Source organism: Panicum hallii, chromosome 2, assembly GCF_002211085.1.
Source record: "Panicum hallii strain FIL2 chromosome 2, PHallii_v3.1, whole genome shotgun sequence".
NCBI classification, from domain to species: domain Eukaryota; kingdom Viridiplantae; phylum Streptophyta; class Magnoliopsida; order Poales; family Poaceae; genus Panicum; species Panicum hallii.
In genome coordinates, this window is record NC_038043.1 from 3,849,328 (window position 1) to 3,870,565 (window position 21,238).

At 42.7% G+C, this 21,238-nt stretch overlaps 4 protein-coding genes and 2 non-coding genes across 6 annotated transcripts; 3 read left to right on the top strand and 3 right to left on the bottom strand.

Moving 5' to 3' along the window:
• The first annotated feature begins 1,528 nt into the window (after nt 1-1,528).
• LOC112883652 lies at nt 1,529-1,617 on the top strand. Its single transcript, XR_003226907.1, has one exon. It is a non-coding gene; the product is annotated as a small nucleolar RNA SNORD96 family (small nucleolar RNA).
• A 145-nt stretch (nt 1,618-1,762) lies between these two features.
• LOC112883651 lies at nt 1,763-1,858 on the top strand. The gene has a single exon (XR_003226906.1). It is a non-coding gene; the product is annotated as a small nucleolar RNA SNORD96 family (small nucleolar RNA).
• A 1,004-nt stretch (nt 1,859-2,862) lies between these two features.
• Nucleotides 2,863-8,611, top strand: LOC112882402 (guanylate-binding protein 4-like). The gene is made up of 17 exons (XM_025947457.1): nt 2,863-3,297; nt 4,114-4,216; nt 4,344-4,413; nt 4,500-4,538; nt 4,626-4,743; nt 4,837-4,894; nt 4,980-5,044; nt 5,146-5,152; nt 5,228-5,288; nt 5,914-5,973; nt 6,111-6,130; nt 6,219-6,284; nt 6,614-6,781; nt 6,868-7,125; nt 7,427-7,639; nt 7,823-8,094; nt 8,190-8,611. Exons 1-17 carry the CDS (start codon nt 3,191-3,193, stop codon nt 8,329-8,331), a joined length of 1,827 nt encoding a protein of 608 aa, XP_025803242.1. The 5' UTR covers nt 2,863-3,190; the 3' UTR covers nt 8,332-8,611.
• Nucleotides 8,610-10,363, bottom strand: LOC112882403. Its single transcript, XM_025947458.1, has 2 exons — nt 10,071-10,363; nt 8,610-9,002 (listed from the first exon to the last, which is right to left on the bottom strand). The coding sequence occupies exons 1-2, from the start codon at nt 10,197-10,199 to the stop codon at nt 8,901-8,903; spliced, it is 231 nt and encodes a 76-aa protein (XP_025803243.1). The 5' UTR covers nt 10,200-10,363; the 3' UTR covers nt 8,610-8,900.
• Nucleotides 10,364-11,112: 749 nt separating this feature from the next.
• On the bottom strand, nt 11,113-13,848 carry LOC112880177 (regulatory protein opaque-2-like). Its single transcript, XM_025944684.1, has 6 exons — nt 13,468-13,848; nt 12,719-12,773; nt 12,399-12,591; nt 12,197-12,272; nt 11,975-12,100; nt 11,113-11,499 (listed from the first exon to the last, which is right to left on the bottom strand). The coding sequence occupies exons 1-6, from the start codon at nt 13,846-13,848 to the stop codon at nt 11,113-11,115; spliced, it is 1,218 nt and encodes a 405-aa protein (XP_025800469.1).
• Nucleotides 13,849-15,905: 2,057 nt separating this feature from the next.
• On the bottom strand, nt 15,906-19,717 carry LOC112882973 (tryptophan synthase alpha chain-like). The gene is made up of 8 exons (XM_025948175.1): nt 19,409-19,717; nt 18,459-18,605; nt 18,186-18,360; nt 17,864-17,940; nt 17,187-17,264; nt 16,538-16,615; nt 16,370-16,429; nt 15,906-16,267 (listed from the first exon to the last, which is right to left on the bottom strand). Exons 1-8 carry the CDS (start codon nt 19,622-19,624, stop codon nt 16,133-16,135), a joined length of 966 nt encoding a protein of 321 aa, XP_025803960.1. The 5' UTR covers nt 19,625-19,717; the 3' UTR covers nt 15,906-16,132.
• Nucleotides 19,718-21,238: the final 1,521 nt, after the last annotated feature.

Below are 21,238 nucleotides of genomic sequence, written 5' to 3' on the forward strand. Positions count from 1 at the left end.
TACCTACTGCCAGTGTGGGGATAGTTTGTCTCCAAATATTTTTAGGTGTGTCTCCTTGTCAACTGCCCGTCAAGGGAATCCGTTTATGATCGGAGTATCGGACGCGCCAGCAAGTCGATTGACAGATAAATAGAATTGTCAAGAAGCAAATCTCTATTTTATCAAGCATAGCAAAGTTCAGGCTTCCTATACGTTTCTGATTTTTTCAGATCACCTTTTCATAACCCAGTGATAGGATACAACAATATAGCAGAGTGGGAACGGGGCCTATTCCCCCTGCACACCAGCTCTCTCAGCATGGAATACACATGAGCTACCGTCTTCCCACATCTGGCTAGATTATCTCTAGTTAGTAGCCAGTTTTAGATGTCAACCAGTGCAACTGAGAGTTATATACGACCATATTTATGTTGTAAAATAGGGGCATCTACTTCAAGGGTGAAAACCATCATGCTTGCAAAATGGACAATCTCATTTACCAATCACGCCCTCAAAAAAATTGTCCAATTTAATAAGAAATACTATGGACCATTTTAAAAAATTACAAAGAAAGCATTAAATTTATATCATCCTTGGGAAAACAAATGGTCGGAGATCTTAGAGTAAATAGGCATTTTTGTATATTCCTTATTAACACAGGTACAAAAAAATTCAAATTGTCCTTCTCACAAGGACTCCAAAGAGTGCCCAGACCAATAAGCTCTAAAATTAAGAGTGATTATGTATTTTCAAATAGGAAACTCGAATCACATCACTCAAAAGTTATGGCCTTATGCACTTAATCCTAAAAAATAATTTGAAAGCAAATATAGCCGGCATAAATTTAGCGCACAAAGTGAAAAAGTGAAGGAAACATAAGTAATTTAGTTATCATTAGTAAATTGAGGATTTATGCATAGGTCTTAAAAGAACTATTCCCTCTATTCTAAATTGTAGGTCGTTTTGGCAAATCTAGATATATAGATTTTACTAATTTTCTTATACATATCCTTGTTGGAAATTTTTTCGAGGAAAGTTGAAAGATAATTTCTTCTAGGATACATATAGTGCAAACAATTCCAAACTACCAAAGAGAACATTTGTTTTTTACTTAGGTCAAAGAAAACTTGTTTTGCTCGTACAAACGGTTTGGAATTGCTTGGGTTGCTCCTTCTCCGTTGGGCCGACATGACCAGGCCCATTTGGGGCCTTTAGGTTTAGGTCTACCCGAAGCCTGTTATTTTCCACCACACCCAATCCAACGGCTGGGACTTCACCCCACCTCCTATAAAGAAACTACCCACTTTGCCAATCCATCCCCATCCCATGTCTGACTAGGGTTTCCTCCGCCGCCGCCGCCGTCGCAACGCCGTTCGCTGCTCTAGTTACGGCGCCCTAATTGTTTCTCTCGATTGGATTTGATCATAAAGCATGGTGGTTTGTTTCCTGGTTCTTTGTATTGTTGCCCTCCTATTGTCTCGAATTTTTTTCTCTGTTTGTTTGTTCTTTGTTTCGTTTGCTGGGATCGATCTTCGAGTGGTCACTGGCTGGACTGTGATGAAAAATGCAACCAAAACACACCATCTTTCGGGGCTGATTGGCTCGTGCCATGCTGCCAACTCTGCAATTCTGATGTCCCTCTTGATACGCCCCAGCTCTCTGTTTGAATGGTTTTGCACGATGCGTCTTTTCATCAAGAGATTCAGTCATGTTCGTTTTATTGGGCCTTTTGTTGCCTTTTTCATTGAGACTTTGTTTGGATCGGAGAAGTGAGTTTGTTTGATGGCCGGTGATGAGAAACTTCGCATAAAAGAACACCATCTTTCGGGGCTGATTGGCTCGTCACGAGCCATGCTGCCACTCTGCAATTCTGAGGCCAAACCGTGCAAACCATTTACTCTTGAGGTTGGAGTAAAAGAGCCAAATTTGCTTGTCTTTCTAGTCGAGTTCAAAATTTAAATTCAAAGACCTGACTTGCAGCAAATCAGCCCAAGAAAAGGGAGCTGATTTTCGATGTGAAGCTATCTTGGTGTTCAAATCACAATGCTTAAAAAAACCATGCCACTAACAGTAATACGATGCCCTGAAGTCTGAATCTGAAGACCCGACTCTGAATGCCAAAGTCACTCTGAATCTGAAGAGGCATAATGACTCTGAATCTGAAGACGCAAAATGACTCTGAATTTGAAGACGCAACGTGGATCATCTTGCAGCAGCAGACCATCTACATCTGGTTGAAGCAGTCACGAGCCTATGCCTCTGCAGCTGATGATGCTTGGCAGCGGGAAGCCGAAATGAAATGCACGACGGCGGCGTTGAGGTAGCGAAGGATCCGGAGGACTTTGCAGTTTGCTGCTGTTTCGTTTGGGCTGGGCCTCTCTCAACCTTCGGCTCGTAAACTAGGCCCAAATGCTGATCTGCGGACCCACCCGCAGCCCATCCATGCCTCTGGGCCTCCGGCCACTCTTCTGAGCTGTCTGGGAAGTGGCCCATCGTGCTGACACGTGGATATTAACACATCCTCGATAAAGATTCTAAAGCGAATTAACTAAGGTGGTGTTTGGATCCAAGGGCAAATGGCAAAAGGGCAAATGGTAAAATTTTTGCTCCTGTCACATCAGATGTTTGGACGCTAATTAAAAATATTAAATATAGTTTAATTAAAAAACTAATTACATAGATGAGGACCAAATGACGAGACGAATCTATTAAGCCTAATTAATCCATAATTAGCAAAATTACGGTAGCATTTGCCCTTTTGCACTTTGGGGTGTTTGGATCCAAAAGTGCAAAAAAAGTGCAAAAGAGTAAAAGTTTTGCACTTTCTCTTTCTCTTTTCATGGGATCCGAACAGGCCCTAATCCCCATTTGAACATGATTAATTTACGAACGAATCAAAAGCTTCCCCTCTGATCGCCTCTTCCACTTCCGCCAGGCGACGCCGGCCACCTCGCCTCGCCGCGACGTCTCCTTCCTCCCGCTCGCCAAGCAAAAGCCACCGTCCCTGCGAGGGCGAGGTCACGGAATCCGAGCCCTTTATCAGCCCGCCCCCGGTGCTGGCGTGGGGCCTCTCCGTTTCCCTCCTCCGCGTCCAAGCCTCCTCCCCACGACCCGAGGAGAAACCGCCTAGCCGTTTCAGGGCGATCGCGGTTGGGTTTCGAGGTCCGGTCCCGCCTCCTTGCGGGCGGAAGGTGGCTTGGCGTTGGCGGCGATGGGGTGGCGGGCACGTGCCCCGGCGGTCTTGGCGGCGGCGGCGGCGCTGTGGTTGCTCGCTGCCGCCGCGGCAGGGGATGCCGATGCCGGCGACCTAGAGCGCGCGTAAGTTGGAAATAAACTTTATTTTTAAAACCTTAATGGGGATGCAATTCTAAGTGTAAGTTGGAAACGTTTCGTTGATGTTTCCCGATTTCCTTTTCCTGCGTTTAAGCGTCAGGTTTCGCGTTGGATTCTTCATCCGGCGTTAGATTGTAGCATCGGGTTCAGACGGCAGCATCGTTTCATTCAGGTCACGTTTTAGCTAGGAAGAAGCCCAAATTTCAGTCGCGAACCGATCCTCCCCGCATCCATTGCATACCAGGCCATTTTGCGCAATTTTAAAAATGTACGAATTTCTGCTGCTTTGGTTGAGTGACAGAAATGCTTTATGGGCGGCTCGTGCTGGCCTATTTTTATGTGAAATGTAGTTATATGCGAAGCTTGAGTTGTGGAAGGGGAGTAGGTTCTTGCTGATGCATGGGGGTGAAACCAAGTGGGTATAGTCATGTGAAACGTGGAGTAGGTACTACTCTGTGTGGTATTACTTGCTTGGTACAGAACTAATCAAGCATACAAACGTTGTTTTTTGTATGTAAAAGGATGACAATTATTAAATTGAACACTTGGCCATCTGATCTTATCCACAAACTGTGGTCTAACGGAATGAGGCATTTTACTGTTTGGATGGATGGTAAAGCTAATCTAGCAAATGTTTTCTGAGTGGATGGGAGTGAAACATATGTGTCCTGTTCCATTTAATTCTACTATAACTTAAAAGATATGAATCAATTGAGATGGAACATATCAGTAATCGTCAACAAGATAGACTGTAAAAAGTTCATTTATTTGCCAGACTTTTGACCAGAGATAGTAATGCAGGTTCCCAATAGTCGAACCAGATTATGGTCACACGAAACTCCGTCTTGCAAAAGAAGGTTTGGAGGCCATTCAGAGGATCAAAACTCCAATAGCTGCTGTCTCTGTATGTTCGAACTTTAATATTTGAATGACTTATTAGTTTATATGGATACTGGATATTTATTTTATCATAAGAAACACAAACATGTTGCCTTTTTACTAAGTTTTGTGTCTGTTGTTGTAAAAATCAGGTTATTGGTCCGTATCGATCTGGCAAATCTTTTCTTCTCAACCAGCTCCTCTCCCTATCATGTGACAAAGGTACACTGAGCTTCTGCTCTACATCATACTTCAGAAAATTAAGTATTTTGACTTTGGACTGGAGGGATGTTAAATTTCTTGCCCAGGTTTTGGAGTTGGACACATGCGGGATACCAAAACAAAAGGTAAGATGACCTGCTAATTAAAAGCAAGATAATGTTCTCATTATATGTTTATCAGAGGATATGAACACACTGAACCACATGTTGTAGGTATATGGGTTTGGGGTACCCCCATTGAGGTGGATATTGATGGCTCCGTAGTTTCTGTCCTATACCTTGACACTGAAGGATTTGAGAGTGTTGGAAAATCAAATGTATATGATGATAGGTTGGTTGCTACAAATAATTCATGCTAATTCTGAATTATCATTTTCTTGTTTGGATGTAGCAACAAATGCGTTAAAATTTTTGCTTGTGGCAGGATATTTGCTCTGGCAACTGTTTTAAGTTCTGTTCTGATCTACAATCTTCCTGAGACCGTGAGTTTCTCTCCCTTGATGCCTCCAGGGCTTTCATCTCTACTCTTTCATTTGATAGGAGTTAATTTACACCTTCTGGTGACAGATTCGTGAAGCTGATATATCTAGGCTTTCATTTGCTGTTGAAATTGCTGAAGAATTCTATGGAAGGTTTGCTTGATTCTAGTTCTGATTTGAAACTTTCCAGTTAATATAATTACCCTGTATTCTAACTTATTTCCAATTTTCCCCCTCGGACTTGTGGAAACCAGAGTCAAGGTACTACTTCATTAAGTTAAATCTTCGAGTTATGAAGTGGAAAACTATATCAAAATCACATGTTTGTCTCTGCAGGGGCAAGATGTTGCTTTTGAGCCAGCAAAACTTCTGTGGCTAATCCAGAGGGATTTCCTCCGTAAGTTGCTTCCTGTTTCGCGTATCACTATTTTTTGTTTGGATGGTGTCATATTTATTTTGGCTTTTGTATAGAAATAGATAATAAGTTATGGATCAGATCATCAGAATTGAGGTTCTACGGAATAGTCTTCTGATCTCCTAGTATGGTAAATGTTGCTATCTATTCAAGCTCCACTTTAGGGTTGATTGACCTAAACAGTTTTTGGATAGATACATGGTGCCAACTCTTCAAATTAGTTACTGATTCTTTTCGTTTCTCGAAAAATGTCCATCTAAATTAGTTCCTTCAGGTAACCTCCCCTCACCCCAGGTAGTCTAAGTAATTTGTTACCTATTTTTTTTTCTGAATACATACCATTGATGTGATTAGAAAACACATGGTAAATACATAGGTAATGAACCATAACACTTACTAGCTGTATGGAGATAATTTTTTCATGGGGTTTGTAAAGTACATACCATCACATTAATTGGTTGATGCTCTCTCTAGGTACCTGCATTTTCGTAAGGTAGTTGTTGCATTAGTCATTAGTATATGTTGCAGTCTCACAGTAGTAGTGATATATGCTCTTATATCGAAACTTCTTAAACTTCCTCTGATGTCGCTAACTTCCATCATGCAGAAGGAAAATCTGTTCAGCAGATGGTTGACGAAGCACTCCAACAGGTGCCTAACAACAATGGTTAGTTCAAGTTATCTTACAAACTAATATATTGTATTGTTTTGCTCTTCTATAGAAGCAACTCTTTTGCACTTTTCAGATCTGGATATATTTTATCAGCAGTTGAACTCAACTTACCCTTTTGTGTATTGCTACAGGAGACAAATATATTGATGAGGTAACAGTTATTTGAGCCGATATGTTTCTAACTTGAAGATATGATATGCAATTTTGGTTGAAGAAAATGGCTTTCATGTTTATGTCAGATCAACCAAATCAGAGACTCTTTGGCGGTTATGGGAGATAACAGTACAGCTTTTAGCTTGCCACAGGTGTGTTGCATAAGACAACCTTTTGATTTTTCTTTTCCTGCAATACCATTAGCAGCACTGATGGCTGTGAATTTTTGGGTTCTCAAGTATCTCACTTCAGTAGACATTATGTTATGTGGATTAAAGCTTATCAAAAGTGTAAAACATGATCCTGATGGAGGACTTAATTGTTTAACTTTTCTCTTTTAAGCTACATATATAAGAACAGTACATACTATTCTTTAAATTGTCCTATACTCCTATGTGAATTCAGTTTGGTGATCTGCACTATGATTTTTTTTGTGTGTGTTTGTGCCCATTGGTAGCTGAGATGCTGAAATTCTTTCCAGCCTCATCTGCAAAGGACACAGTTATGTGATCTGGACGACCAAGAACTTGATCCGTTGTACCTAGAAAGGAGGGATCAGCTGAAAAAAATTGTTTCATCCATGATAAAACCAAAAGTTGTGCAGGGTAGAACTCTAAACGGGACAGAGTTTGTATCCTTCCTAGGGCAGGTAATACTTCTCCGAATGTTCATTACTTACATAGAGTATCTCGATATATACTTGCAAAATATTCAAAACTATTCCCTTTGTTTTAGATACTTGAGGCTTTGAATAAAGGTGAAATTCCATCAACGGGATCACTTGTTGAAGTTTTCAATAAGGCCATTGTTGAACGTTGCTTGAAGTTGTATAATGAAAGAATGGGCAGAGCAGGTCTTCCACTATCAATGGATAAACTTCAGCAGTTTCATGACCTGGCAAAAGATGAAGCTAGAAGCCTCTTCGACAAGCAGCATTTCGGTAAACATCATGCTGCTCAATCCACCTCCAAGCTTGATGAAGAGATTAAAAAGGTTACCTGACATTTTATTCATCATTTTATCAGTCCATAATAAAATCTTGTTCTGCATTGTGTCCCGGTCATGAAGTTTCTATTCCTTGCTAGAGTTCAAGATTTTCTATTTATTCCTTTAGACCCATAAACTAAGTATGGCAGTGTAATGTTTTTATGCGTGTTATTTTGTGGCGAATTCAAACACTTTGATTGCATGGCTTTAGTGGAAGAAGTATTTTGTCATTTTTTATTTTGTGTGTTGCAGCCTATGCAATATGGAAAGAAATCTTCAGTAATACCTAACCAGTTATTCTTTTTAGGTCTTCAGAAACTTTGGTCAAGCCAACGAATATCAGTCATCAAAGCTGTGCGAAGCAAGATTCTCTGAGTGTGAAGATAAAATGGAACACCTTCAAGTCTTAAAGCTTCCGTCCATGGCAAAATTTGATGCAGGATTTCTTCTCTGCAATCAAAGTTTTGAAATGGATTGCGTGGGGCCAGCCAAGGAAATTTATCAACGCCGGATGTCAAAGGTTTATCTCTTTTAACTTACGCTGCAAGTTAAGATGGATCATGATTAACTGTGATGGATTTGAGGGATAATGAACAGAGCTGTTTGTTGTACTATAGTATATGTTTCCCCAGTAACTTGACTGTATTTGCTATCTGACATTGTTAAAACTGAATCGAGTTCTATCGTCCATGCACGCTTCCAGATGCTGGCGAGGTCACGTGCTCTTTTCATCAAGGAGTACAACAACAAGCTCTTCAACTGGCTGGTGATATTCTCCCTGGTCATGGTTGTCATCGGGCGCTTCGTGGTCAAGTTCTTCCTGCTCGAGATTGCTGCCTGGGTGATGTTTGCCTTCCTGGAGACGTACACGAGGCTGTTCTGGTCCTCGGAGTCCCTGTACTACAACCCTGTCTGGCATGTCGTCGTCTCTACCTGGGAAACCATTGTCTACAGCCCTATTCTTGATCTTGACAGGTATGTACTCTTCCTCCCTGTGACAATACAGCGCCCATGTAATCTTAATCTCTGATGGGTTGTTGCTCTTATATGCTGCTGATCTTCTTGCACAGATGGGCAATCCCGATCCTTGTCGTGCTGTCATTTTTGGCGATTTATTGGCGTTGTCTGGGCGGAAGGAAAGGGATCGCACGATCGTTGCTGCCTCTGTACAATGGGTCTTACAGAAGCTCCAATCGTCCAAGAACAGACTGATCCATCAACTACACCCAAACAACAAGAGCATGTACATACTCCACCTGTTGGCTGGGCGTGATTTTATCTGTGCTCTCAGCCAACGGATAACAGATTAATTTAAGTCCACATGGATATGAATAGGACAGCAAAAATGAGCATCCTAGAGGATGCAAGCTTCTGTTGTATTGTAAATATGTAATCCAAACAGAGTAATTATGCTCAAGAGGTGTCTTGTGCTCACCCAGCTCAATTGCATTCTTTATAGTAACATTAAACTGAGTAAAGAGATGATGATGTACGAAATATGGCCTTTCTTTTATTCTGTACCATTTAATGGAGAGCCTAGAACTCAAATGTGCCATTTGAATTGGCTCCCAACAAGAAATACAGTGAATTACATGTAGGCAATTCTCACAGCTCAAAGCAGATAACCCACAGCCACTTCAATGTTATTACGACAACAGCAGCAAAAGGATGTTACAGACCAGGGCCAAACAAATGTTCCATATCAACAACCAGAGTGACATTCTCTACCATTTCTGTGAGCTGGATTTATGATCTGTGATGTTCCCTAGTCACCAATCCACTCAGCTCTGCTGCCTCTTCCGAGCTATTTCCCGAGCCCTCTCACGAAGTTCTTCGGGCGGTGGTGGTCGTGGACCTTCAGGTGGATAAACCACATACGGACGCTGGAAAGGGTGCATACAGATAGCTCAGTCTTCATGTAAAGATACATAAGTGTAGGGTATATCAACACATACAGCTAACGTATGTCTTTGGCAAGTTTGTGATCAATGAATGAACCAACTGTAGGAAATGTTAATTTCAGAATGAAAAAAGAAACTTAAACATCAACTGAGGGACATACAGGATCAGCCATGTTGCCTAGGAGTTGAGCACGATGTTGTTAGGATTCAAACACATTTTTATTAGGATTCAGAAGAAGAATATCTAGGGAGAAACTGAGAAACAAGGTGTTGTTTCACTAAGAAAAGAAAGTCACCCTGATTCAAGCTAAAGAGGGCTCAAACCTTGGTGGTGATTTGGTTAATGTGTGCACGTGCATGTGAATCCACACCTCCCCAGCAGAGAGAAGCTGCTGTAAGGATACAAGCAGGCATTCAGCACCCTGGTTAATGAACTACAACTTGTTGCTTGTTCTGTATAATTTTCTGAAAGAGTGTTTGCGGTGTGTTTGGCTAAAAGTATGCTGCAAGCCAGCTGCCTAGTGCTGTAACAAAACCTATAAATTTCTCTTCTTAATGCAACGATTGGCACTTATACTGCACATACACGGAAAAAAAATTCTGTTTAATGCAAAGACAATAGATAAGCACTCCTGTGCATACTAGAAATGTTGATTAATAAGATTGTTGCATCCGGATCCAATTGGATCTGCATAAACTAGTGAGATTGGGGCAGCGCCATCTTAAGTGCATCCCTCTCTCGATCAACAGGAGCAGCACATCAGGTCATGGTTCAGAACCACTTCAAAATTCGGCTCATGGCTGAAAATGGTTTTGAAATTCAGCAACCGGAACATAAATCCTAGCGCTAGCGGCCCCCAAATGTGTGCCACAGGCACAGCTGAGCCCCAGATCCCCAATCGGCTCCAAGCCCTAGTCCTTAGCCAAGAGCAACCACACAAGCAGCGGTAGTACCAATCCGTCCAGCTAATTAGCCTGATACCTCCTCAAGAGCAGAGCGACGGTTCAGGGGGAGAGAACGAGGGAGAGGGGAGAGTGGAAGAAACGTACGAGGCCCATGAGCTTCTTGAGCGTCTTGGAGTCGGTGGCGACGAGGTAGGTGAGCGCGACGGGCACGGAGACGTAGACGCCGAACTTGGCGATCTCCAGAACCCCCTTGGACGTCCCCAGCGACGACATGCTCCGCCGGCGACGGCGACCCACGACCCCCTTCCTCCCTTCTTCCCCCTCCTCTACTCCACTCCCCGCCGCCCCCCTGGCCTCACTCTGAACTCAAAACCACTGCCCCTCTCTGTCTCTCCCCCTCGACGGCGGCGGCGGCGGCCCGCGGGACTGAACCGCCCCGGTCTGGTTTAGATTTGGGTTCGAGCTCGGATGCGGGGGCGGAGACCGGCCACGTACACCCAAACGTGGCAGCGATGCTACCTAGCGGTGCAATGGGCTGGGCCATTTTTATCGAGAACCGCAGTGTTTTTGACGGGCCAAATTTTAGGGGGGCCGCCGAACTTCGGCCTGGAACCAAACGACAACCTAAATTTCGGGGTAGGCCGAAGTTTGGGCTTTGGCTCGGTTAACCAAACGTGCCATAAAAAAATCTGAAAATGTTGTTTTTTTTTCCCAATTAGAGGACGGCCGTTTTCAAGTCCTCCACGATAAACGTTTAGAGTAGATTTAGCTCAAACGTTGATGGATTGCATTGGAATATCATATCGCCTTAGTAAAGCTAATGTGGATTTCTTTTCCAGTTTGAGAAAGGATAACATAGCTCAAATTTTCATGTAGAGTTTATAAAAAAGGATCGTTTAATGTAAAATCTGAACTATCTTTAAATAATTCACACAGAGTCTTGCACAAAGATGGATGAATCAAAATGACACTTTTATCAACATCTTGGGAGCTAGGAGCAATCAGAATACTCCTTATTGCAGTCACTTCAATGTCAATGGAGGCAACCTTGTGCCTTATTCAGAAGGTGTTACCAACGACTCCAGGACGCACAAAAACCACAGGTCCAGAAAAAACGACGACGACGGCGATGACACAACACAGTTCAACTTATTTCAGAATTAGAGGTTGTAGTGCCTAGTGCATACTAGTATCCATCCACGCTCATGGACTCGTCCACACCAGACGGCACGGATTCCGGCGATGTGGAGTCGGAGGAGGCCGGCATGGCGCCCAACCTCTTCTGGAGAAGCTCGACGGCTGCCCCGTGATGCGCTGCGATCCGGTTTAGCATCGCGCTGTTGGAAGCTCCATTGCTGGTTGGCTTCTCAGCTTGCAATGGCGCCGGGGCCGTCGTCCTCGGCACGAAGTTGTTGTCAGCCGTGGCATCTGTTGAGCTCATCAGGTAGTCAATGATGTTGTCAAGGATAGGGCCTGAAGCGTCAGCGTTGGCCGGCACCTGATGAAGGGGCCTGGGGGGCTGTGATGAGCTCATCCCTGTGACCCTCTTCAGGGCATCCTCTGCCATCTTCACCTGCAATAATATTACATGTTGTGTGAACTTATCCACATACTTCGATTCATATTGTAATATAAGCACTAGTCAATCAGTTAGTTACACTGGTTTGCAATAAGGATACACTATGTATAGTAACTGCACCTGGTTCTTGCAATAGGGATTAGGGAATTCTCTAGTGTGTCTAATTGACACATGTTGTGATAGATGGCACAACCAATTTTAATCCTATGAATAAATCAGAATTTACATGTGCCATTTCTCAGTACTAGATGATTGTCCTTCTAGGAATCATGATAAGAAAATTTGGTATGTTGATATGTTACACGCATCCTCCATTTTTCGCATAAGTTAAACATGGCAAAAATGGCAAAAATCTTATTCTCCTAACACTTTAATAGAATACATAAATCTCTCTCTACATAAACTACATGATTTGCAAGAAGGCACTTGAGGATTCAGTGCATTGGACGTGTTAGAGCAAACATCATACCTTAGCTCTTAGGGTCTCCATGTCAGCCTTCAGCACCCTATTGTCAACAGTGGCATCAGTATACTTCTGGTTCAAAGCAGCAAGGCGCCTCAGCAAAGAAGAGTTTTCAACTCTTAAGTGTGCAACCTGTAACCATCTGGCACCATTCATACCCACTGCTTTCACCGCATTCCTAAATTTTTTGAGTATGAGATCGAATGAAACAACTTTGCGAAACCGCACCTGGTCCTCCATGTCCTTCAAGTGAGCTGCCTTTCTATACCTTGAGCGCCTGGCTGATTCTCGATTGGATTCCTTTCTAAAAGTTTGGTAACAATATAAGTTCAGAAGTCAGAAAATAATTTCCATAGTATTTTGAGCTTCTACAGCATTGAGCTGCTTTTCAAAAGGATGTGGGTGAAAACATACATGATGTAAATGTTACCTTTTCCTCACTTTTTCTTCAGTAGGCAAGTTAAATCCCAGTATCTCTACTTCTCCATCCATATCGTCATCATCTGATGGTGAAGGCTCCCTTGAGGAAGAGCGAGTAGCAAACCTTGCGCGAATATATGCATTTCGAACACGATTTATTGGGCCTTCACCATTGGACTTGTTCTGCACAGGATTCCTGTTACCTGGAATGAGCAAAAAGAGGAGAAAAGTATGTCTTGCGTACATAATCAACTTTGGTTTCAACATTATTCAATCATAGTAGTAATGCCCAATATACAATAGTGACCGTAACTGGGAACAATATAGTACCTCCAATGTAATTGGTTGAGCCTTGAGAACGTCCTGGAGGCACAACACTAGAAGCCTGTGAATGGACATGCCAAAATTTGAAGTTAAAACAGCAGAGTGGAAACCTCTAAACAACTACGTAATGAAACAAACACATGCACGTGCAAAGTCAACAATTTCTAATGTAATAAATTGTTCACATATAAATGGATTGTTTTGTTGTTACTAATAGTTAGTGAATGAAATGCCATGATTTCATCTCGTAAATTCCTCATGGACCTTGTATAATATTTTAGACATATTGCAAAAGGAGATGCTAATTTTGTTTACCATATCTTTGATCACAGCTTTTACCTTATTGATAAGTGATAATTATGTTTCCCTATTTTAATATTTTGCAACCAAATAGTCAAGGTGCAAAACGAGTAAGAATGGAGTGTGCCAAAAATATCACTTCCAACAGATCATGGAAAATTGTCTAGTTGTTTGTGTAGCCATGGCACAGCTCCAACAGATCATGATCACAAGAAATTGTAATACTATCTCCATATCACAAATTATCTATCCGCATTTCTTTAAAATGTGTTTACATGCCCTAGATGTGATTTGTACTACTTCACCAGAGCACAGTTATGTAAATGTATTTGTAATAACTAACCAAGATTGCTTTCAATTGTTCAATTGCACCCCTAGCTAAGCACACTACAAAACATAATGTATACACCATTTATAGATCAGAAACATCGGAAAAAGATAGGCAATAGAGGTACCCTCCACATGGCAACGGTGGCAAGGTCCTCCTCCAACTTCCGCTTCAGGATGATGTTGTACTCCATGGCGTTGCCTAGTGCGCTAACCGCCATAGGCGCCATCGCTGCATGGTCCACCTCCACCACTGGTTCAGCATGGAGGGCTGAGCCACCGCTGCTAGAGTTCCCCCCTGCTGATGCATCAGCTAGCTGAAGCTCCTCTTCCAGTAACCTCTCAAAGCTCCACTCTGAGGAGCTCTGATCCACTGTGTTGCCACACCCGCCATCACCGTGAGTAACAACGCCATCTATGACACCGTTGCCGGTCACCGGAGATCCCTCCGGTTGCGGTAGATCCCAGAAGGGGTCAAGGATCTCCTCCATTGAGATGGCATGATCCATGTTAATAGAATCCCTGATGATTTCTAGCTTAAGTGAATTTTAAGGAAACAAAGAGGTGGCAAGGGGAGGAAGGACCCAGTGACATGGGTTTGCCTACTGCTATGAGCCCATGAGGAGTTATGCTCGGGTGTGTGGGTTTGAAGGGTGTTCTCTCCCCCCCTATTTATCTACTGCAAGGTTGTGCTTTCGGAAATTTCTGGAGAGGCAAAAGTGCGTGGACCTTGCACTCAATGTGAACCGAGCAGCCACGTTCTATGTGACCACGGCAAGAGGACAAGTAATTTTGTTTGGGAAGGGAACGAAAAAGGCTAACAGAAAGCAAAGTTAGGTGAGGTGCTACGAAGTTATATTATGGGTTTTATCGTGACGCTATATGTATGTTTTGTTTCCTTTAAACACTTTAACACGTGTTGGTAATAAGCCAAGCGCAGTTCAAAGTATCAAACTAACCATCTCCCTGTGTTTCTAGCTTCAAATAATTGGAGAACAAGTCTCACTGACTTTGTGCTAGATACCATGGCTGCTACCAACATGTATTTGCACTTTCTGTTCAACCTAGATCTTTGAGGTTGATGTGGAGAAAGAGAAACTACGAGTAACATAAAAAATATAAAATAACCTTCGCTTGCAATGTGATAATCTGTCCAAATGAAAGGAAAGGTAAACAGAAATCTCAGCTACATCCTATGGGGATATTGTATATGGGATATGCATGGGATAATGCTGTTTCGTTTTTTGTTTCTTGTGTGATTTGCTATGCTTGTAGTAGTCCTCAACTAATTAGCCAACAAACTATGCTTGTCCATTTGTAACCTTTTGTATCAATGAAGCTACACTTTATCTATTAATAAAGTGCACACGAAAACATAAAACGTGTACTCTATGCACTAGATTGTAGCTTATCAATATATGTATGCTTTTAGTGCTAGTATGTGATGATCTTAATATGGTATTTGTAGTCTCATTATTTTATATAGCTTCCGTCCCAAAATATAGCAACGCTTATAGTTCAAATGCTATCTCAGATATAGCTATGTTTAGAGTTTCAGCTGGTGGTGACTCGGCGATGATCTAAAGTGCCCCTCCTTCGCCAGGCCTGTCCTGTCCTTGCACTGCGTAGCCATCCGGAGGCAACAAATTAGAAACATATTGGAAGGCGTGCATGCAATAAAATGGAAGGCGTGCAAGAAATTGTTCAAAGTCCTCATGCACCAGAAATGGAGGCGTGCATGCAAAATTTTTCCTTTTTAACATGTTGACCTTGCAACATATAGGAAGATAACGCTGCCATGCATGTACAGATCACACATGCATACGTGCATTCATGTCAGCGTACATTTTATCCTCAATTCGTGTAAAAAAAGTTAACGTATGTTAGTAACATGGACTACGTAAGCGTAACTCGCACTCAACTACTAATGTGGGACTATAAACCCCCCACAACCTTGCGTGCACATATATATGGGCCAATATGGGCCTTATTCAAATTGGTTCAGGATGTCACAGTCTTCCGTTTATGGATATTCTAAAAAGCAACAAAGCAATGACACAACAATTCAATAGGAAGTTGAGTTTTCAAGTCAAAACATTTTTCTTCCTCATTTAAGAAGAGCCAAACGCCAAAATTGGATTTACTCCCTTGATTGGCGTCTAGGTATTTCTCCCCCATTAGTCAGACATTCATATGTTTAATTGGACTAGTAATTGACCTTTTCAATTTTGGTTGGTTCTTATCTGCCGCCTGAATGTACAATCAAATGGAAGCTTGTCCTTCTGAACAAGTACTTGAAATCCATCTATAATAACCGAAGTAAGTCTATCAGAATGTTGGCCAATTTATTTGATTTGCAGGTGTACAATAGAAGCACGCTGTAATGGTTCACTTCAATCTAGAGACAGTCTCACTGCTTCAGACATGCCATACATTTTTACTCGTATGCCAGGTTAATGCAAGAATGGCCAGAAGCAATGTCTTCAATAATCATGCCGCCTCATCCATAAACACAATAGAGGCACATCTTGAAGAAATGACGGGATTAAATGAGAAACACCACTCATGATCATGACCTTATTCATATTCACTAGAGGCGACTCTCAACCAGTTCCCCGTGCAACGTATATGAAGAATGTCTTCTGCGCTTTTAATATAATGACCTTGATTTATTCAATTGAGCATTCAACATAAGGACATACTTATTTTCGCCACAAAAGAACAACCCCGCAATCCTAAACTGGAAAATAAAAAGGAAGAAATCTTTCAAGTGTTCTCAAGAAAATGGTTGGTTCATTCCAATGCAGCCTTCAGGTTCTTGGCTAACTCTTCTAGCTTCTTCAATCCTTCTTCAGGAGAAGCAGATTCCCCCAATAGCCTAACCATCGCGCTACCAACGATCACACCATCTGCACCCCAACCTGCAATCTGAATTATAGACAATGTATCAGTCAGGGTGTCGGGACCAGAACAAGTAGGCAATGATCCCAGATCCTGTAGTTAGCAGGAATGATGCCAATTATGATTTACCTGCTTCACATGCTCAGCAGTTGACACACCAAAGCCAACCGCCACGGGTTTTTCTGTGACCTACACAAAGCAACATATTTGGTATTAGCATTGTGACCTTTGGACAATACTTAGGAACTAACACTACTTCACAAAGTAGCATAAAAAAAGGATGGTGCAACTGCAAACCTTCTTGATATCCTGAAGAAGAGATTGCACCTTGTTGCTTACATTCGCACGTGTACCAGTAACTCCAACAGTGCTTACCTGAATAGCATAAGGGTTAGCAGATGAATCAAACATATTAAAAGAGATTCAGTAGTGATATTGTGATAAAGTTGAAAAGTATGGGTGAAAACCAATTAGCTATCATGCAAAATCCGCACAGGAAAGTGAAGTGCAAGCAATCAGGTGCATGTCTTTTCAAACTATAGTTTTATATCCATTATATTGTTCAGTCAGTCTGAGCATGTTAGCACAGCTACCACCAGGACATCTTCTCAATGGCAGACTAAATACTTGAGACTTCCAAATGTTTCACCTTGGTTTGAGATCAGGTGCCTTGTCAAGCAGTAGTAAGTAAACCTTCTTTCAGGAAAAGTATGTCAGAGCAGTTACATATGTTTGGTAGGTTTATGCGGACAACTTGAAATGGCTTAGGTTGTTCAAAATTTTGCTGACTCAGTGTGTAATAGGTATATTGTACAATGCAATTGTTCTTCTTGAATCTTATATCTACTAGTTTAACTAGTCCAAGGTGCAAAATTATTGATTAGGGATCATAGGAATGCCGTATGAGAATATATAATTTAAGAGATTCAGAATTTGAGACACGTACAAGATAAATAAATCCTTCTGAAGCCTGTGCAATTTTCTCCATTCTTTCATTTGGTGTAGTTGGTGTTGTCAGTAGCACCTGAAAAACATTCATTCAAAGTAAATCCTATTAAATAGCTGGCATAACAAACAACGTTACCACAAACTGCATAGATGAAGGAATATCTGTTGTTCAGGCATACCAGCTTATAAGCACTAAGGACTGAGGAACTGATAGTATGGCACTATGGATATGATCATGACGCTGACGCATGGGTTCAAGATGGAACTTGTAACGTGTTGCTCTTATTGAGCTTATGCATGTTATGTTAATTTTATACAAATTATATCCAATGAGGTCCTCTGTCACTGTTCTAGGAAAATTAACGCTACTAAGTGAGTCATATATTTTAACTTAGAAGAAAATGAGAGGGGCAAAAAAGGAAACCCCACAGCTTAAGAATTATGGGTACATGCATGAAGTCTCCAGATAGCTTCACATTTACTTGCAGTTTGCAGCAAAACAATAGTTATATGTTACAGTTTTGTACCAGAATTTAAATACGAATTAACTAATGAGACCTCTTCAAAAAAAAACTTCACAAGGAATTCTTGATCCTGTTTGCCCCAAACAAATGTCCAGGCACAACAGCTGTAAAACAGGATAAGGTGTACACCATAGCATGATAAGGGTCCTACCAGCTCAAGGTTGTTCTTAGCAGCCTCGCTCCTCAAAATATCTGTCTCTTCCAAAGGAACATCAGGTACCACAAGGCCTGCATGGTAGTAATACATAAGTAACTTGATTATTGCACTGGAAAACGAATTCCTGTGAAGCCAATCCAACTGTTGTACAATATCAATTGTCAAGATTTGGCTCTGCTGTTATCTGAACAATGCTGTGCATTAGACAAACTAACATGCAAATGAAGTTAACTAACGTGATATGTATTTGAGAATGCATTTTAATGCGAAAAGAGCATCACTAAAATCATGTGATTAATTATACAAGAAATATTACCATGTAAACCAGCTTCCTTAACAATGGTCATGAAGTTTGGGATTCCGCGCTTCAGAATCGGGTTATAATATGTGAAAAGCGACACTGGGCAGGACAGCTCAGGTATCACCTCCTTAACCATGGAGATGACATCCTCGAACGTGGTGCCTTTTGCTAGCGCACGTGTTGCAGAGGCCTAAAATGGCGCAACCAAAAGTCAATAACTCATAAGCAAAGGCATACAAGCACAACAGGACATAATAGAACATATAGCAGAGGCACCGTATGACTCACCTGAATAACAGGGCCATCAGCCAATGGATCAGAGTAAGGCACACCCAATTCAATCACGTCTGAACCACACGCATCAAGGATCTTGAGTGCCTTCGCTGTGGTGGCCAAGTCAGGGTCACCAGCAGTGATGAAGGGAACGAGGGCAGTCTGAAGATTCTCAGATATTAGCGAACTTAAACTAGACAATAGATACAGAGGAAAGAAATCGAAGTTTGAAACTCAAATTGCTGATCTTGAATGATACATCTCACCAAATTTCAGCAACTTGAGTACAGTTGTTTTATAAAATATAAATCTTACGATACAAACACGTGTAGCAGCACAGAGTGCAGAGGAAAGTAACATGGCAAGTGACGAAATGAAAATATCTTATTTGCCATCGCAAAATTTTGCAATCCCAAAATGTGTCATTGACATGTGGCGCCCACATGTCAGTGGCACATTCAGAGGATCCCGAAAAATGCAATGACACACCATGAATTTACCCAATGTCACCTAACACTGATCACTTGGAGGAACTGAATCTTATATGCATCCTACACACCAACAATCCTTTAGTCTCCACGATCCCCATCATTATGTGCCAGAATATAAGACCAGCTGCCATGGCCAAGGCAGAAATGGACAGGCCTAATTCTTCGCAGCTTTACACCAACCGAAACATGACCCGATCTAGACGATCTCGACACGAACTCACCTCCCAAATTAAAATGCAAAGCAAAAACAGTATGACGCAGTCCGGTCACCACAGTCAGTCAACGCACCCTGTGCCAACCCATCGAATCTCACTCAGCGCAAAACCGCACTACCCTGCAGGATCAGACCAAGCCCCCAAGCCACCCAATGGACCGATATGCACGGAGGACGGCGCGCCGAATACGTTTTTTTTCTTAAACCAAAAGGAGAGAGAGAAAATGACTCGTCGTGGAGGGGATTCGGTAGCGGCTCACCTTCCCCTGCTCCCTGAGCTCGGCGAAGGTCCCGGAGATGCTGCGCTTATCCTGCGCCACGGCGGCCGCCGCTGCCCTGACGGCGACCCCGGGCCCGGCGACCGCGCCCCGGAACGAGACCCTCCCCGCGGCCGGCGCGGCGCCCCGCCTGGGCCCCGCGGCGGCGAGCGACGCCGACCCGGCGGTGGAGGCGGCGGCCTTGAGCGCGAACGCCATGGCGTAGTAGGATGGGGGCGCTGGGTGGCCGCCTGCCTGCCTCACGTGCGCGCGCGCGGGGTGCTCGACGCCGTGCTCGGGGGGGTGGGGGATAGGTGTGTGTGTGAGGTGGTGGCTGGTTGACGCTGCCCATTTAACAAGGGGCCCGGGGGTTGGTGGGCCGAGATGGAGGCGTCGACCGGGCGCCTGCGGGCCCGCCACCCCCTCCCTGTGCCCACTGTCAGCGATCCCGTATAGTACTCTTTGCCATGTGGAGTTTTCTGTTTGCGTCCTAAAATATGGGTCACGGATCTCTATGCCCAAGCACACGTGCCTGCATAAATTTTTCTCATTATCTGTTGCTGATTTGAATCAGGCAACTGGGCTTTTTTATAAAAAAAACGGCATCACAGGATCGATGAGTATCCATGAGCACGTTGGCCATCCAATAACAAAATAACATCGTTAATTTCTGAAACGAAGTTTTGTGAAAAATAACCCGGATAGGTATGAGATCCATTCATCCATGGCATATTCGCAAGGGACCTACCCATGTTAACTTTGCCAAGCGACCCTGCTTTATTACCCATGTAGATCTCATCAAGTTTATGCGCATTGCCTTTAATATAAACATCTTATTTACCCTGCTGAATTGTAGTTTGGGATGGAGGAGTATTACGCATTTATCGAGTAGTAAAAACTTGTTTAGCGTCCGTCAAAGAAGAATTACCTAAATCACCGTTGGAAAAAAAATATATAAAAGCTGTTGGATAGTTTGATTTGAAGAAAGGCACTAGCACACACGGCGGTGCCGGTCCTTGCCCGCCGCCGAGGACAGGAGACAGCCGAGAAGGCCGGGCATCGACGCCGTGCGACCTGTCGATCAATCGTAGTAGCGACCTGACGAAGCGGCAGCGCCCAAGTCCAAGCAATTCCTGGACACGCCACGCAGCCGTCAAAGTGAGAGATCGACAGGCACGCGACGCCGTCCGAGGAGAAAGGAAAGAAAGCTCAGATTGGATTGGCCTTGCCTTGCCATCACAGAGAACAATCAAACCCAGTGATACGATGGTCAGGTAGCGTAGCAGCATCACAAAAGCCCAGCTGCGACTGAGATACCGTCGCTCTCCGTGGTTGCGTGAACGGCGATGGCATGCTCAGGCGCTCAGCTCCACTTTTCCGATATCTTGCCCCTCTAAAACTTGCACCCCCGTCACGTCTTTTCATTGTTCGGAATTTTTCTATAAAATTCTTTTAGAGAACTCTTTTTACTAAAATTTTATGGAAATTTGTTTCATTGAAGGTTTAAAAACAAATACAAACATGCAATCAGATCATGTTATATATATTATAACCTTTCGAGGAATTTCAGGCGGTGGTGGTGGTGTGGGGGAGGAACGGTCACCTTTTTAGGAGGAAACAATGAGCCTAGACTATCCGAAGAGTCATATATTTTAAAATAAAAAATATAAGGAGAGTTTTAAGAAGAGAGAAATTTGACTAATTTCTACATTGTATTTTTTATATAAACTTACGCTCTGAATTGGAATTTCGGTTTGGTTGGATATATTAGTCTAATCTGGATGTGCTTAACATAGTTTAGATCCCAAATGTGAGGCCTCCTAATATGTGCCC